At 32.1% G+C, this 18,751-nt stretch overlaps 1 protein-coding gene across 2 annotated transcripts; it reads right to left on the minus strand.

Annotated features, from left to right (window-relative positions):
* Positions 1 to 8,249: 8,249 nt before the first annotated feature.
* LOC127241846 (homeobox-leucine zipper protein HDG11) lies at positions 8,250 to 12,709 on the minus strand. 2 transcript variants are annotated; one of them, XM_051261070.1, is made up of 11 exons: positions 11,940 to 12,709; positions 11,630 to 11,747; positions 11,251 to 11,439; positions 10,644 to 11,129; positions 10,451 to 10,552; positions 10,157 to 10,372; positions 9,790 to 9,970; positions 9,433 to 9,701; positions 9,266 to 9,355; positions 8,716 to 9,161; positions 8,250 to 8,653 (listed from the first exon to the last, which is right to left on the minus strand). In XM_051261070.1, the coding sequence occupies exons 1-10, from the start codon at positions 12,074 to 12,076 to the stop codon at positions 8,763 to 8,765; spliced, it is 2,187 nt and encodes a 728-aa protein (XP_051117027.1). In that variant the 5' UTR covers positions 12,077 to 12,709; the 3' UTR covers positions 8,250 to 8,653; positions 8,716 to 8,762. The 2 variants fall into 2 exon arrangements, with proteins under 2 accessions (XP_051117027.1, XP_051117026.1); XM_051261069.1 differs by having other exon boundaries at positions 8,250 to 9,161.
* Positions 12,710 to 18,751: the final 6,042 nt, after the last annotated feature.

Consider the following 18,751-nt stretch of genomic DNA (forward strand, 5'->3'; position numbering starts at 1 on the left):
GTGAAAATCTGTCGTCGTTATCCAAGAGTGCGCATTGGATAAACTCCGATCGAACCTAATACCCTGCAAACTAAGTCCAACGGGAGAGATCTCGTCTTCTTTTAATTGCTTTGCATCTTGTCCCATTCATGGTATTGATAATACTCCCCCCGTCGTGCAAATGTGTGCTCATTTGACTGGACACGGATTTTAATAAAAATGAATAATAATTATTAATTTTTTTATAGTAAAAAACAGTACAAAAATAGAATGATTTTTTATTTAAAAAAAATAAGAATATTTTTTGATAACAATCCAAAAAAAAAAAGTGAGTATAAATTTAAATGACGGATGAAATATTTATTTATTTATTTATATAAGTTGAATACTAGTGCGTGTATTATATGCAAGTGATTTTCTTATTATTGTTATAATAATGCAAGTAGGTGTACACCACCAGAATTTATTAATATGACTTCGAAAAAATTGATTTGGAATTTAAAAGGGTTTTGAGCCAAATTAATTCGGCTTTGGAATTTGTATCGAAATCATACCCAAAGAGAAAAACTCGTTTCATCTATGTTGCTTCGGATGTTCCGAGATTACTTCCAAAAGTTTCCGAATTTCCGAAATCATATACCATTGACGTGATGGAGCGCATGAGATTTAAAATAGTTTAAGAACTTTCGAATCAATTATTAATTTTACTCCCTCCGTCCCATAAGTAAATATTTATTTGTTTTTTTGCACGTGTTTTAAAAATATTAGTATTATATTAAAATATAGTATGAATAAAGTAGAAATGACTAAAATAATTTTATTAGTATGTGTAATATAAAGGTAATGGCATTTGTGTAATATATTGTAAGTTGTAAGGGTATTTGTAATGTTAGGTAGATACTACAGTTACTAAAAAAAGAAATGGATACTTTGTTATGGGACGGACTAAAATAGAAAAATGGATACTTTGTTATGGGACGGAGGGAGTATTATCAATATATGACTTACACAGCGCGCACTTTCGGATAGTGGCTGCGGATTTCCATGTTATTCAAACGATTAAGAGAACTTAAAGTATTATTTTACCGTAGGGATACTATGCTGAAATGCATCATTTCAGCACTGGTGGAGCTAATCACATCCCTTAATTTCAATTAATATCTAATTATAAAAATTTAATATAATAATAAATATATAATTTTATACTAATTCAGCACTGCTGAAATTATATACAAGGTACCACCTGATCCTCTTCCTTATTCTTTAAGTACTATTTATCAAAAAATAATTTATTTTTTTAATATTATATTATATTAAATATTTATTTTCTCACATAAAATATCAATTTTTATTATTTAAAAAAAATCAAAACTTCAATTAAAAAAAAAAAAAACTAATAGAACTAAAGAAAATTGCAACGTAGCTACGATAGAATATTTAAGAAAAGTTCGGCATCAATTATCAATTATAATTTTATCAATACATATCATATCAAATATTTTTATTTTTAACCAAATATTAAAATATAAAAATTTTAACTTTTAATATTTTCAATTTTTTAAAAATTCAAAAACATTTACCTAGTGTGTTTGTTTGGGGGTTTGGATTTTGAGCTGTGATTTGAATAGTAAAAATTTTGAATTTGAATATTTGTATGATGTGATATAAATAAGTGATGATGTGATGTTTTGAATGTAAAATTGATTTTTAGTATAATATAAAAAATGAAAAATAGGTGTTTGATTTGATATTTTTTTTTAGAGAAAATTTTGGATGAACAGTGAGATTTTGTCAAAATCCATCAAACTAAAGAAGTCTAAATGGCATTTAATCACATCCCTTTTAATTTAAATGTATAAAAATATAGCCTATTGGGCTCGCTATATTTTCAGTTGGGCCTCGACTTCTCTTTTGACCCATTTGACACAAATTTTCAATATTTGGGTATTGTTTGAGTAGGGTTGGCAAAAATTAATCCGACCTGATAACCCAACCCGAATTTGACCTAAAATAGTTGAGTTTTGGTTGAGATTTTTGACCAAATTAATAATTGGGTCAAACGTGTTTAACCCATTTAATTAAATGGGTCAGGTTAAGGTTTACATTTTCGACTTGAAAATAACTCGTCTAACGTGTTTAATTAATATTATTTTAAATTTAAATATATTTTCTAAATTTTATCAATACAGTTCAATATTTATGACTAATTTTATAAAAATAAACAATAAAATATAAAGAATTATGTTATGAACTATTATGTAGTTAATTCGATTATTGAATATCGGTTTCATGACAGGAAGAAACTATTGTCCATTCACAAGAATGAATTAAAAGTTCGAAAATTTCGAAACAAACTATTGTAAAATTTGACACTTGTGGGTGATTCAATTAAATTCGACGACTTCGGAAGCTTTAGAAATTTTGAAGCCTTAGAGGATTACTAAATATGAACTCGGAGCCTTTCGAGTTTTTTTTTTTTTTTTACTTAAAAAAATATTATAAATAAAAAAAACCTCTGTAATTTAAATTGGCTTGGAATTGTTCGATTATTCTTTACTAAATAATATAAAATATATACAATAAAGTTTTGAAAATTTTGAAAATCTTTTTACAACTCACTTTCTTTAGTCTTGATACCTTTCGAGCTAGAAATTAAATAAAATAATGGATAAACTGTTTTTTTAGTCCCGTAACTGAACCCCTTTATTATTTTATTCATGTAAGTGGAGCCTGTTGCAAACTAGTCCCATAAGTGAAAAATTTTCGCTGTTTTAGTCCTCCGGCGCCGGAGACGTCCGCGTGGCTCACAGGAGGTGACGTGTCCGCCAGGTGTCCAGCCAGGTCAGCGACACCTGGCGGACACGTGGATTTATTTTTTATTTTTTTAATATTTTTAATATTTTTTAATTGGACCAAATAAAAAAAATACAAATAAAATTTAAAATAAATCAAAAATAAGTTTTAAAAAATGAAAAAAAAAAACAAAAAAAAAATCCACGTGTCCTCCAGGTCAGCGACACTTGGCGGACACGTCACCTCCGGCGAGCCACGTGGGCATCTCCGGCGCCGGAGGGCTAAAACAGCGAAAAATTTTCACTTATGAGACTAATTTGCGACAGACTCCACTTACGAGACTAAAATAATAAAGGTCCAGTTATAGAATTAAAAAAACAGTTTACCCTACAATAATACACATATATATATATAATAATAATGTTTCAAAATTTTATCTACATACTAATAGCAAATGTCACATAATATAGATTCAAAATGTTCCTGCCTTTTATATTTTAAAAATATTATATAGACTCAGAATTTTCGAGATAATTTATGTGACTATTTGCTAAATTTCTGGTAGAAAAAAAAAAAAAACCCCAAAAACGAAAAAAGAAAAATAAAATGAAATAATAAGTGCTAAAATAAAAAATCAAAATCGGGTTATCATTGAACTCGAAATTAAAAAATAAATAAATAAACAAAAAATAAAAAATCAGCCGTCGAACTATAACCAACAATTTTGAACTGAAATTAGAATTCATGTGACATAGAAAGTTCTATTTTGATCTAACATTTTAATAAATTAAAACTAATTAGTCAAGTTAATTTACACAAGAAGTTACCACACTTCATTTTGTTGTCTGTTTGGATTTGGTTTGAAATGTTTTGGTTTAGGCTCTTTATTTGTCCAGTCATTTTGAATATAAAATTAAAATTTTTAGTATAATATAATAAATAAATATGGGATTCGATATATTTTAAAAAAAATTAATGAATGATAAAATTCAGAAATTTTTTCTAGATTGACACATCTAATTAAGTTTTTACCTCATTGTAGAACTCAAAAGAAATTATTTAAGTTGAATGTGACTTGACTTGTGAATTATATATATATATATTTATATATATATAGACGGTCGGTAAACATTAGTTCGACCTGATAATCCGATCCGAACATGACCTGAAATAGTTGGGTTTGAATTTAAATTTTCGATCCAATTAATAATTTGGTCAAATTCGTTTAACTCATTTAATTAAATGGGTCAGATTAAGGTCTATATTTTCGACCCGAAAATATATTTTTAAAATTTTATCAATACAATTCAATATTTATGGCCAATTTTATAAAAATGAACAATAAAAAATAAATGATTGTGTTGTGTACTATTGTAGGTGTTTGTTAATTCAATTCTTGAATATCGGTTTTATGATATGAATAAATAATTTTTTGCTTTAATATGTATATATATTATGCATTTGAAAATTTTGTTACTATAAATTGTAATTTTAAATTAAAATTTAAAATTTGACCCGATTAATAAAAGGTCAGGTTAAGGTTGCAAATATCAACCCATTTAATTAAATGGGTCAAGTTCAGATCAAGGGTTTTGTAACCCGTTTAAGTTGACCCGAACCTAAACCCGACCCAACCTGATCCGTTTGCTAGCCCTATATATATATATATATACACTTCTTACGTCCCTTAACAATATATCCATTTTTTCATTTTGATTCGTCCTATAACAAAGTATCTATTTCTTTTTTTTTAGTAATTGTACTATCTACTTAACATTACAAATACCCTTTCAATTTATAATATATTACACAAATGTCATTACATTTATATCATACAATATTAATAGGGTTAATTTAGTCTTTTTACTTTTATTTATACTTTATCTCAATATAATACTAATATTTTTAAAAACTTCGTGCAAAAAGCAAATGAATATGCGTTACGAAAATCAAAAAATCATGAAAAATACAAAAAGTACAAAAATTTGGTGTTTGATCAAGGATAATTTATATCTATGGCGGGCAAAGTTAAGTATTTACACTAGTAATTTTAAAGTACAAATTAGAGAAAAATAAAATAAAATTAAGTATATCAAGAAATGTAAGTAAAAAATTAGATATTTACGATGGTAATTTCAGCAAGATTCGTATTGCTCAACGGAATAACAAGCAAACCAAGTTTAGTCCAAACTTCGACTTTACAATATATCAAAGTAAGGTGTGTTTGTTCGGGGGATCGGATTTTTTTCTCACTATTCATCCTATTTTTTCTCCCCAAAAACATCAAATCAAACACCTATTTTTCATTTTTTATATTATACTAAAAATCAAATTTACGTTCAAAATATCACATCAACCCCTATTTATATCACATCATAGAACTATTCAAATTCAAATTATTTTTACTATTCAAATCACAACTCAAAATCCAAACCGCCAAACAAACACACCCAAAGTAAATTACAAATTATCGAGAATTCACTGCATGATTTGAAGTTACAAATTTCTATATATTTTGAAAAAATAAATAAATAAATTACTTTTTACTTAATCATAATAAATGTTGATCCTGACCATTCATGGACTAATGTGAAGCATCCATTTCGTATCAAATATTTGGTGGATCTATGGTTTTATGTTTAAGAATATTATTCCTATGGTTCTTTTGAATTTTTTTTTAGATAAAATAGTTGTTAGGTGTACTATTTAATCTTATATGTAAATAAAAATAAATATTAAATGTGCTATTTAACACTAAATTATTTAGACATGTAAATCCTAATTTGGTACTATGTTAATCTCAAACCTTATACTTCGATCAAACAATTATATTTTCAAAATTCTTGACTATTCTCTTGCCTGTCGGGCCTAGTTTGCAGGGTATTAAGTTCGACCGGAGTTTACCCAGTGCGCACTTTCTGGTAGCGACTGCGAAATTTCCACGTCATAAAAATAATAATAATAATAAAAAGAAATTCCTAACTATTCATAAAATATTGTGTATGTTAGCCTTAGGGGTTCGCCAACCGACATGCCTTTCGATGTGGCGCGACAGTGAATAGGTTTGGATATGATGTCACACACAGTCAACATATTATAACGGTAATTTTATCCATATTTGGATCAATTTTAAAAGATATATATATATATATACACCGATCGAACAAATAGTGCAAACCACCCGATCGAGGTCTTTCGACAAGAGAACATTATCAAATAAAAAAGATATCTATATCTTCGACAAGTTGCAATGGTGTCTGAATTTTATCCATGACTTAACTAGCAAAATGAATAATTTGATGCATCTAATAGAGGGCCTTAATTTTAAAATACTACATCCGTCCCACATACCGTGTCTGTTACACCGTAGACACGGTATTTTAGGAGCGGTTTAATTAGTAGATAATTAAGAATGTATTAGTGAAAGTAATTATTCCATAATATAAATAATTATAAATTAAGATTAAGATAACTAATTAGTTTAATTAAAATTTTAAAAAAAATTAATTAAAAATTTTAAAATGAGATTAAAGTATGTAATCATTTTCCAAAAAAGGCAAGTGACATGGTATGTGGGACGGACAGAATCGGCAACGTGGACATGATATGTGGGACGGAAGGAGTATTACCCATTATTATTATTAAATTTTAACTTGTAGTTTATATTTTTTTTCTTTATAGTTATCCAAATAAATTTTAAAATTTTAAATATTCTAATTATATATATATTTTAACTGGTCTCATCTCATTTTTTCAAATTCAATCGTCATCTATAATTCTCTACCTCACATTCTATAGCACTGGTCCACCTCACTTTCTCTCTTCTCTCTTTTTCGCCCTCACTTAGTCCTTCTCGCTTTTCGAACCTTCGGACAGTTCATTTTTCATCTTTTTTTTTCAATTCTACCACGCACAAATTGTCACGTTAAAATTTTTTGTCCAATCGATGTCAATAAGTGATATTATTTTAAAAATATATTTTAATCATGTGTTTATAGGACCTATAATTTATTTTGCCAAAAAAAATCCGAGACGACCGTGATGTATGCATGGGTAGCAATAAAAAAACACAGGATTGGGGCCAACTAATTGCCAAAAGGAGATGAAATTTGACAAGAATCCAATATATGTTTCAACAACTTTTATTAAATTGGACTGATGGGGAAAACTCATAACGTTCCTTTCTGGGCCAAATATCAAAGATTTCCTCCACAATTTCAGCAACTAAACACTTAATGCATTTTGCCCATCTATATATATATATATATCTTCATTTCAATTAATTAACCAAACTATATATATATATATATCTTCATTTCAATTAATTAACCAAACTATATATATATCACATGAATTAATAATAAAACCCTAATTATCGTCGTCTATACACAGATAAACATTATATAAGGAAGGGGGTGGAATTTGTGTATTTTTGTTTTTTTTTTATATCGTGTAATATTATTTTTTTAAAAAAATAATGTATTATTTAATTTTTTGAAAAGTGATATATTATGTGTAAATGTATATATATATTTGGGTCATATTGTAAAAAAAAATTAAAGGTGGGGTGTAATTTATAAATATAAAAAGTTATATTCCATCCGTCCCATAATTAGATATTCGTTTGCTTTTTGCACGGAGTTTTAGAAATATTAGTATTATATTAAGATTTAGTAGAAATAAAGTGGAAATGACTAAAATACCTTTATTAGTATTGTGTGATATAAAGGTAATGATATTTGTGTAATATATTGTAAGTTGTAAGGGTATTTGTAACGTTAGGTAACAGTACAGTTACTTTGAAAAAAATTAAAATTGATAATGAAAAAAATGAATACGAGAGTATAAAAGAAAAATATATAAAAAATATATATTTAGAGTGAAAATTGAAATTTATGAGGATGTAAAATTACTTAGATCATCTGTAATTAATGCATAATAAGATAAGCAGGGATTAGATAACAGTCAAAAACGACGTCGTAATAGAGACGTTGCTATCATTCGTGGAGGAGGGCCTTGTCTAGCTAGTCAGTCTATTCCCTAATATGCCAAACCCTAGGTTAGGGTTTCTTCTTCCTCATGCCAAAAATTAAAAATAATAATAATAATAATAATTATTAATTAGGGGTAGTGGGAAGGAAGCCTGCGGAGAATGCATTTATGTTTATAGTTTAATAGTAGTTCGAGTTAAAGATGCATTTATTAATTAATTAATTAATTAAAATAATATCTATCCATCCATCTAATTAATTATTTATTTAATGAAAGAGAGCTTCTGTATGTATATGTCTGTCGTTGTTAATGCCCCCACTGCTACGACTTTAATCTCCTCATGGGGGCATTTATTCATACTCACTGGACCACTCTCACTCATCATATACATACACATATATATATATATATAATTAAATCCAATTAAATTAAATTAAAATTAAAATAATAGCATTAAAAGAGAGAGACTGATGGGGTTTTCCAGATTGCAGACAAATTCTTACACAAAGAATTGAATTCATCATCAGCAACAGCATCACCAGCAGCAGCAGCAGCAGAAGTCAATGCCCGAACCACACATGTAACCATTTCTTGCTGTCTATGTTTTTTTTTTTTTTTTTTTTTTTTCACTCAATCTTCCTACCAAAACATAAAATAAAATAAAATAAAATTTGCCCAAAAAAAAAAAAAAGAAAATGGAAAATGACCACTACACACACAGCAGCAAGAAAGACACGTCGGGTGCGTTCTTGACTCCTATAATTCTCCAAACAAACTTATAACAAACCAAAACCATATAAAGAAAGAAGAAGAAGAAAGAAATTAAGTAAACCTAAATTTCTAAGAGCAGCAGCAGCAGCAGCAGCATTCTCCGAACCTGAATCCGAGCCTGAATCCGAACCTGCTGATTAATGGCGTGAAAAGAAGATAATACGAACTGGGATTTAGTACCATTTAGAGCGGGCGTTGGATCTGATCACATGCACGTGCGTAATAATTTAAGGATTGTTGCAATTCAAGGCTGCTTTAATTTGGTGGACAGTGTTGGCAATGAGGTTGTTGACCGTCGTCACTGACTCCGGGCTCATTCGTGCCGACGGGAAGCTGCTCACTAGTATTTGAAACACCACCGTGATTAGCGACCCGCCACCGCCGCCCCCGCCGCTCCCGCCGCCGCCGGGGCTGGCGCTGGTCGAAGCTCCGTCGACGTCGGCGCGGCTGCCGTCCGGCGATATTGTGAATCCGGAGGGGAGTAGGGGTATGTAGGAGGGGTCTTCGCCGCTCATGGCGATGTTGATCGCCGGAAGATCGACCGGACAGTAGACGACGATCGATCCCGACGAGTCGATGCAGCTCTCTTGTAGTATCAGCATGTTGTTTTGGCTCGTGTTGAATGCCTGATCCGATACAAAAGATTCATTAACATTTTTCATTTGTCAATTTGTCGATATGTAATGTAATCTTTATTTGTTGTTGTTGTTGAAATTAAGGATTCGATTACCCGGAGAATCGATATGCAGTTGCCGGGATGGGATCCGTTTGCAATGTGCGCAACCTCTTGAACTGGATTTTGGTTCGAGAGCACATCCCACTGCAACACGGGGCGTGTTGTTAATTACATCGTATACAATAACATTGGATATTTGAGGAAGTTAATGGTGTCGTAACCTGAGGCCGAGTTCTTTCATCCTTAAAAAAGTTGAACACATTCTGCGGCGGCATCGGGAGCCAGATCGTCGCGGCGGCGCTGAGCACGATGCCGCTCGGCTGGCCAGGATCCATGCTCTTGTGGAGCGTTGCCCGGACTTCGAACTCGTTCATTCCGGACAACGTCGTCCATTGTTGTCCATTCGGAGGATTGATGCTCGAACAGAAATTGTTCACCATTCTTTGCGCGAGTTTCATCATGCTTCGCTTCCCTTCCGGCGACGGAATCACTACAACATTAGTCAAAACCAGATCATTTCTCTTCGTCATCTCCAACAACACATCGACATCTATATATATATTATATATTGTCCTTACCTCCTCCAAGGTCGCGACTCGAATTCCCCGCGACCATCAAGCAAGCGAACCGCTCACACATTCTTTGCAGAGTCGAGAGCCATCTGCTCGCTCCAAAGGCAGCCCCACTCTGTATAAGATCTCTGTAAAGCCGATGAATGGGCGCCTTCTCTTCAACCTCCCAATGCTCGACCCAAGTCACCTGCAAAACCATTCGACAAGGCGGTATTAAAGTTCACGTAGCTAATGTAATTTCATCCCTAAATCTATCTCTAATGTTATTTAGTAACGAAAAAAGTGAATTTAAAAACAAAAAAACCTCTGTTACAAAAATGATATTTTCTTGTAGTACAATGTAATAAAAAGACAACAAGTATTCGATCCACACCTTCGAATATCCATTAGGCATGTCCTGTATCAAACATCCCGAAGGAAGCCTTTGAGCATGGCAAGAAGAAGACGGAAATTGGCTGTCCTGATGAGGCATTTCGTACGAAACGTCGACTACCGCCCACGATCCCTGCTCGATCTGCTGACAAAATCGGAGGAAGTAGCATTGCCTTAGCGGCACCAGCGCCGAAAGCACCTGCATTTCTCCGTACATCTGCCAAAACGTGTTTAGCGATCGAAAAAAATTCTAGGACAAGTCGAAACGAAGAGTTGTGTAATAAAATCTATTCACCAGCTGCAATGTGCCGTTGTGGCCTCCTAGCATCCCCGACGATATCACTTCGATGGTCCTCGCCCTTGCAACTATTGTAGGGAACAATTCGACCCATTTGCTCTGCCAATTCAGTCACAAAAACTCCAATTCAGACAAAGAATTAGCGGAAAACACAAAAAAACGCAACGATCAGCGCGTATACTAAACGAACCGCATCCATAAAAAGGTCGACCAACGCGACGCCGTTCATGATCACGACGCCGGAATCTCTCGAGGCCTCGCTCCGGACATTGGGATTCTTTGATTGGCTGTTAGGACTCTGAAAAATCCTTTCGTAGCTTTCAAGATTGAGGATTTCGCCGCGACCGTCCGACGACGACTGCGGCGATTTGATCCAAAGTGCCTCATTGGTCTGCAAGAGCTTGATCAGTTCATCCATGGCATTTGAGGCAAAATCCGCCATGAGAGACTTGTCCATGTCAGAAATGGACATCACCGGAGGGAAGGGCATATTCGGAACAACACTCATAGAACTTCCCGGCAGGAGATCGAGATCGAGGGAAGGACCGGGGAGGCCGGGACCGCCGAAACTGGCCATGGATAAATCTAAGGAAGACAAATGAATTGGCTGAACTGGTGGAAGCTGTGAAATAGGCCTTCCGATATACTTTGCTGCAATGCTGGAAAGTCTGTCAAGCTGCAAGAGAATTGTGTGTTAGAGAGAAAAGAGATTTTTAAGGAAGAAGAAAAGTGTCTGAAAGAGACAACTAAGGTTTGTAGATGGTGTAACAATGGTGGATTGAGAGAGACAGACAGACCTCTTCCTTCAAATGGGCATTCTCCATCCTGAGTTTCTGCTCGTCGAAGTAGGAATCTTCGGGCACCGGGGGGCCTCCACAGGAGGGGCAGATCACATTCTTGAGGGCCTCTCTGATGGCTATGTTTTCACATCTGATTTTATCGTTTTCTGCTCGCAGGGCACAATTATCTTGCCTTTCATGTTGTGCCTAGAAGAAAACAAGGTTTTAAAAATAAAAAAACAAAGCAAACAAACAATTCTCACACAGATCACACACAGGTGTCGTCCAGATTTGGGCACCACGGGATATTCAGACAATGAAATCGACAAACATCCTTCGTAAGAACATCAAATCACGAAAACCTAGAAAACAACAAAAATAATCGGAAAAAAAAAACCTTCATCTGAGTCCTTCTGTTCTGGAACCAAAACTTGATCTGCCTCGGATGCAAATTCAACTCCCTGCTCAAATGGTTCCTCGTCTTCTCGTCCGGGTGAGGACACTCCTTGAATATCCTTAAAACCAACAACAAAAAATCAACGCAAGCAAACAAACAAAACCACGCCTCAGTATCATCGATAAATACAAAAAAACCCCAACCATGTTAGAACAGCACAAGATGAAAAGGACAACAACCATACAAACAAACAAACAAACAAATCAAATCCAAGCAATCGAAAATTTAATTTCAATAAAGCACGACTCACGCTTCCAGCCGCTGGATTTGATGCGCCGTGTGGCGGTGGTACCGCTTCGACTTCCTCTGCGAATCCGACCCGTCGTGCGAATCTCCGCCGCCTCCGCCGCCGCTCGAACCACCGCCTCCGCCGCCGCTGAAGTCCATATCTAATTATTCAATTTCTTTTTAATTTTTTACAAATCTATTCTTCTTCTTTCTCACACAAGGATAGAGATAGAGATAGAGAAGAATAGCAGGAGTGTGTGGTGTATATGTATAGGAGCGATATCACAGCAATTACGGTATTGAAGAGAGTGCTGCAGATTACAAGCTATTCCCATAATATAACTGTAATAACTGCGCTTACTATATTCAACAACGACAACCAAAAAGCATATGTGCCGGCGACGCTAATACCAACCCCCCACCCCTCCCCACTCCCAAAATATCAAACTAAATTTCGATAACCTAGATTCTCCTCATTCGATTTTCCGATTTTCAGAATGCCAAACACCTAAGTAATCCGAAATCCTGTAATATAGAGTCGATTGTTCGAACAAGGCGGCATCAAACGTTGTTGAGATTTTCTCCGCTCCACTGTCCCTTCAGTAACGCCCCAATGTCACAAACACGTAGATACACATACATACATACGTGTCTCTCTCTATATTATATATGTGAGAGAGAGAGAGAAAGATGGAGAAAGAAGAGAGAGAGAGAGAGAGAGAGAGAGAGAGAGAGAGAGGGGGTGTTGGTGGAGAGAAGGAAATGGGAAAAATGAAGGGAAAAATTTGGGGAGGGTGGGAGAGGAAGGTGGGAATGCAATTAAGAGCGAGAGGGTGGGGGGTGGGTCGGGGATGAAGAGCCAACCCAACCCCATAATAATAATTATTCGTAATTAATAATATGACCACAAAGAAGGTTTTTTATTCTTCTACGTGAATATTTTACTATTCAAATTTCAACTACTTCAAATATACTTCATATTTTTATTAATTGAGTTTTTCCGTCACTCGCTAACTAATTCAATTAGTTATAAGTTGTCAGTTGATTCGATTAATTATTTGTATTAAAAGTATTTAATAAAATAACGATTTAATATAAATTATTTATACGTAAAATTAACAATTAAAAATATATAACATTTTATTTTTAAAACATTTAGTTGCAAATTTTTTAGATTTGTTATTATTACTTAGTGAAAATTATAAAAACTTAATTAAAATATGAATTTTTTTATTTTTTAAATATTTTGTGAGAAGTTGTATATTTATTTTTATTAAGTTAAAATTTAATTAATTTATTGTTTATAATTTTAAATAAATTTATTCTAATATATTTATCATAATAAAAAATAATTATCTTCGTCCAGTTCTAAGGGTTTAATTTATTTTTTTCATATTGAATTTGAATATTAATTATTATATCAAAATATAATACAAATTGAGAAAAAAATTGCAAAAATACTTTAATTACTTACTTATAGTATTAATAGAATGACATTTGTAAAAAAAAGAAAATTATACAAATATAATAATATTTTTAATGTTAAGTACAATCAACGCAAAAGGTAAATGTGACCCTTAGAGGCGAAGAGAGAAATGACTTGACAAAAAATATATACTCTCTCTATTTCAATACAATAATCTTGTTTATCATTTTTGTTCATTCCAAAACAATAGTCTTATTTTCATAAATAATCATATCACCATAAAACTATCCCTATTTTTTCATTTTTATTATACAATTGTCATTACTTTTTACACTAATACACTCACAAAGGCAAAAATATTTTTTATCCATACTTTTTACCAACTACTAATATAATATTAATATTTCTTAAATTTCGTGTGTAACCCAATTAAAACTATATTTATGGGATGGAAGAAGTAGTATTGAATTAATAATAATTTCAATTATATCAAATTTATAAAAATAAATTTAAAAGTTAACTAAAAATGTATACTAACATAATTAATCAATACTACATGAAAAATATATTAATGTGTAAAGGGAACGATATTTTTAAAATTAGATAAGAAATATGAGAAATTAAAGTGAAACAATTATTCTAAAACCCCGGAACATACAATATTTTAAAATTTTGCTTTTTAGAGTCAATAAGCTAATATATTAAACACTTAAATTAATTTTTTTTACTAATAAACAGTTAAAAACGATTCAAAAAGTTAAAAATTTTCCAAGAAATTGTTTTTCAAACATTTTTATAATTTTTTTTCTTATAAAATATCTCATATTATATTATTTAATATCAAATTTAAATTAAAATAAACACATCCTATGTTTCAATACATTATAACCTACCCGTACACATAAGAAATGTTTCTTTACATACACTTATTTTTTATTACTCTTTTCTCCCCTTTAATTTGTCATCTTTAATTTAGGTATGGAGTTTTTATGTATTGTGTAATTAGTAAGTAATTAAGAAGTATATTATGAAAATAATTATGATTTAATAAAAATAATACTAAATTAAAATTAAATGACTAAACAGTTTAATTAAAATAAAAAAAAAACTTATAAACTATGAATTTAAAAATATTATTAAAGTGTATAATTGTATTTTCAAAAAGAAAATAACAAATTATGTGAAATTGACAAAAATAAAAATAATAGACAAATTAAGTGGGACGGAAGAAGTATTATTCTTCGAGTGCATTTTGAATAAATTTACCACTGAATTCAATAGCTTGGCAATTATAAATCAGTAAGACAAATCACATTAAATAAATTATATATAACAAACAAAATCTAAAAGTGTGGCAATTTAGAGGGTGTATTCAATATAGATTTTGTAAGATTTTATTGAACTTTCAAAATTTTGGTGTATTCAATCAAGATTTTTAAAAGTCCTTTGAAATCTAGATGTATTCAATCCAAACTTTTAAAGTCTTTTAAAATCATAACGTATTCAATATAGACTTTTAAAAGTTTTTTAAAATTTTGAGATATTCAATCATCCATAGACTTTCAAAGTATATGAATTTTAATGGATTTTTGTGAAAATTTTGTAAAGAAAGAATCTCTCTTTGCCATTACAGATTTTGATGAATTCTTAAAATTATTATTATTATTATTATTATTATTATTGTTGTTGTTGTTGTTGTTGTTGTTGTTGTATATGTGATCAATAATATGATAATTGTTAAGCACAAAAAATAATAATAATAAATAATGGCAGTGGGATTCTGGACGGGTCTGGATATAAGTTAAATGACCCAGAAGTAGGGTGCAATCGGACAGATGCAAGGATCGGGAAGGAAGAAAGGTCGGGCGGAGTCTGAAAAAAGGTGTACCCAAGTCGGGTAAACCGTAGATCGGGTGAAAAACGAAGTCGGGCAGACGCGAAGGTTTGTCAAGAGAAAGGTCGGGCAAGGAAGAGGTACGGACAGATGCGGAAGTCTGTCCAGAGGACAGTCTGTCCTTCTACAGAGATAAGGCAAATAGAGCCGGTCGGTTGGTCCGTGGTCGGGACCACATTTGGTTGGTCCATGGTCGGACCAATTAAAGTCGGTCAAAGACGGAGGGCGGCTGATGCGGAGGTCGGCCCAAATGATGTCGGGCGAAGAAGCAGGTCGGGCATTGAGGTCAGGACGTGATACGAAGTTCGGACCAAGTGAAGTAGCATGTGCAGGTCGGGTGAGAGAGCAGTTCTGGGGCGGTTAGAGGAAGTTGCAACTGGCGAACGGTTTTTTGAAGGTCGGACGTAGTAGAACGGTTGACACACGTGTCAATAGAAGAGAACTTTTGGGGCGGTTAACAACGGTTATGGTAACTGACCAGACGACGGTTCTGAACGTTTTCTTCAAAGAATATTTAAGGATTTGGATCATCATTTGGCAAGGCATCTTCAATCAACTACAACAAAGCAAAATCAGATTTGGGGATCACCACTTTAAATTTCAGTCTTTTATTTTCCAGTTTATTTTCTGTACCATACAGTGTTTAGAGATTCCTAATCTCAGCCACTAATTAATCAAGTTTAAGGATATTTTCTATATCTTTGAATTCTACTTTATTTTTGTTGAAAAATTACATCAACAATAATATTTATCACTATTATTATAATTTTTAATAAAAATAATAATTTAAAACTAAAATATATTAGCAAATTATTATGATTTTTTAAAAAATATATATATTTTTATATTATAAATACTCACTCCTTCCCAAAACTATAGTCTGAATGTATTTGCCACGGGATTGGTAGTGGATAAAAAAAATATGAGTAAAAGACTTTTTTGCCCTTGTAAATGTATTAGTGTAAAAAGTAATGAAAATTGTGTAATAACAATGAAAAAGTAAGAGTAGTTTTATAGTGATATGGTTATTTATGAAAATGAGACTATTGTTTTAAAACGAACAAAAATGGTAAACAAGACTATTGTATTGGGACAGAGGGAGTATAATTTTAAAAAATATTATTATCACAATAATGTATTACTGTCGTCTTTTCTTTTCAATTATCTAATACACTGTATTATCATTACGTTAACAGTAAAATAGATATTTAAATATATATTTTTTGTTGAACCGATAATTTATATTTATTTATTTATTTTAATATTTTTTTAAAAAATCTTAAATTATTTATTTATTTATTTTAATATAATCTTTTTATATAAAAAGTAAATATATATATATTATTTATTAATACTTATATTATTTATTAATATTCAATATTATCTTATTAATAATTATTTATTATATTTATAAAATTTGTTGTTTGATATAATTTATATAATTAATATATATTCACAAACAAATTATTTTACAATCCTACAAAATCCATATAAATTCGTAAAGAATTCAATCAAATCCGTAGAAATCCATCTAAATCAATTACTAAAATCCATTAAACTCAACGTAGACTCTGTGGATTTTCTAAATCCACATAAATTCATAGACTTTTAAAATCCAAAAAAATCCATTAAAATCTGTTGGATCTTTGTCCTTATGGTCCACCCCAATTATGATACACAATACACACTCGTTTCGCAGCCCGAGCACATTTGGGCCTGGCCCATGTCCACACAGGCCCAAACTCTTTCAGTAGGCCCGTTAAGCCACCGAATACGTCCCGACTCACCGACCCGTCCGACTTCACCGACCGCCCGACTTCGTCCCGGCTTGGACCGTCCGAATACATACCCACTGTCCGACCTTATACCTCCCGACCTTGACCCACGTCCTGATCCGACCCGACTAGGATCCGCGTCTTTTTTAAGCCACGCCCCTGGCCGTCCGATCTAGGGCTTTGATCATGTCCGTCCATCCGATCTTACCTGTATATATATACCTGGGGTGAGAGAGGCGCCGTTATTGGATACCTTACTCACTCTCTCTCTACAACGCTCACCCTCTCTAGCCTCTCTCTCTCGACCTTTCTCTCACTCTCCTGTCCGACGGCGGTTCACGGCGGTTTTTTTGTGCAGTGCCTTTCCTCCTGTTCTGTGGAGTTCCTTTGGCACTTGTTTCCCCCTGTTTGTGTTGTTCGTAGCCGAAAGGGGCTCGTTCAACTGTAGGCTTGTGGTTTCTGTTTCCTGTATGCCTTTTACTTTTCTGTGGGGGTTTTGTGGTTGTGTGTCGTGGTGTTGTGGCCGGTGTGCTTGTGTTAGTCGCGATTCGAGTGTGTATGTGTATATTTTGTGTTTCGAGTGGTTAGGGGCTGAGCCTAGCCAAAACGAGTTAAAGTTTTGTTCGATTTTCTTAATAAAAGTTTAGATCCGTTCCGCATTTTTAAATAACAAAATCCCAATTGAATACACCCCCTTAACTTATGACTTCAAAGTCATGATTTATAAATTTTTTTTTTTTTAAAAAAAATATGATATCAAATTTTTTTTCTTTTTTGAAATGATTACGATGTTGAGCGAACAAATCAACATTATACTAACTTTTCAATCAATATATATATATAAACAGTGAGGTAGCACATATCTTTATTTAACACATTATGTATTAAATAAAAACATATTATAAATATTTTAATTTGTTACGTCTTAATTTAATGTATTATTTTTATCGTTTTCGTTTTTTCCATTCAAAATTATTTTATTTTTCTTTTTATAACGTGGGAACCCGCAGCCGCTACTCGAAAGTGCACACTAGGTAAACTCCCGGTCGAACCTAATACCCTGCAAACTAGGTCCGACATGCCGGTCACACTAGACGAACCATGTGTGGCAGGTACAGAATTATCTATTTTCCATTATAGTAAAAGCAATCATATCTAAATATCAAAATATTTCTAACTTTTATAAAAATATTTATTTATTTATAGGACAAAAATATCAAAATTATTTACACGCTTACACTAACCAATAAATATTATTCTTTATTAATTTACTACAAATAAATAAAAAGATACGTTGAATTGAGACTAATGAAGTAGTATTAATTTACTTTTGGCTAAAATTAATACTATAGCATATGTTGTATTTGTTCTATTAAGCATTATTTAATTCATCTATTATTTGTTTCTATATCATAGGATGTATATCCTGTATAATATAGTGCTTGAGATTATATCATATGTTGTTAATTATATTACTCATTCCGCCCATCAATCTTATACATATTTTTTTTGTACGAAGGAAGTGCGTATAAAATTAACACACACATATATATTATATCATATTAACACGATATTGTACGGATCTGCCACTTGAAAAGTCTATCATGCCTCTCATATCGAAAATGATAATTTAGCCATTACTCTACCTTTGTACTGGCTTGAAAAAACGTTTTGGAACCGTCGCCCGCAACCGCCGTCAACCGCCCAAGACAAAACGTTTTGAAGCGTCGTCTGGTCGG

Source organism: Andrographis paniculata, unplaced genomic scaffold (genome assembly GCF_009805555.1).
Source record: "Andrographis paniculata isolate CXL003 unplaced genomic scaffold, ASM980555v1 Contig83END, whole genome shotgun sequence".
Lineage (NCBI taxonomy): Eukaryota > Viridiplantae > Streptophyta > Magnoliopsida > Lamiales > Acanthaceae > Andrographis > Andrographis paniculata.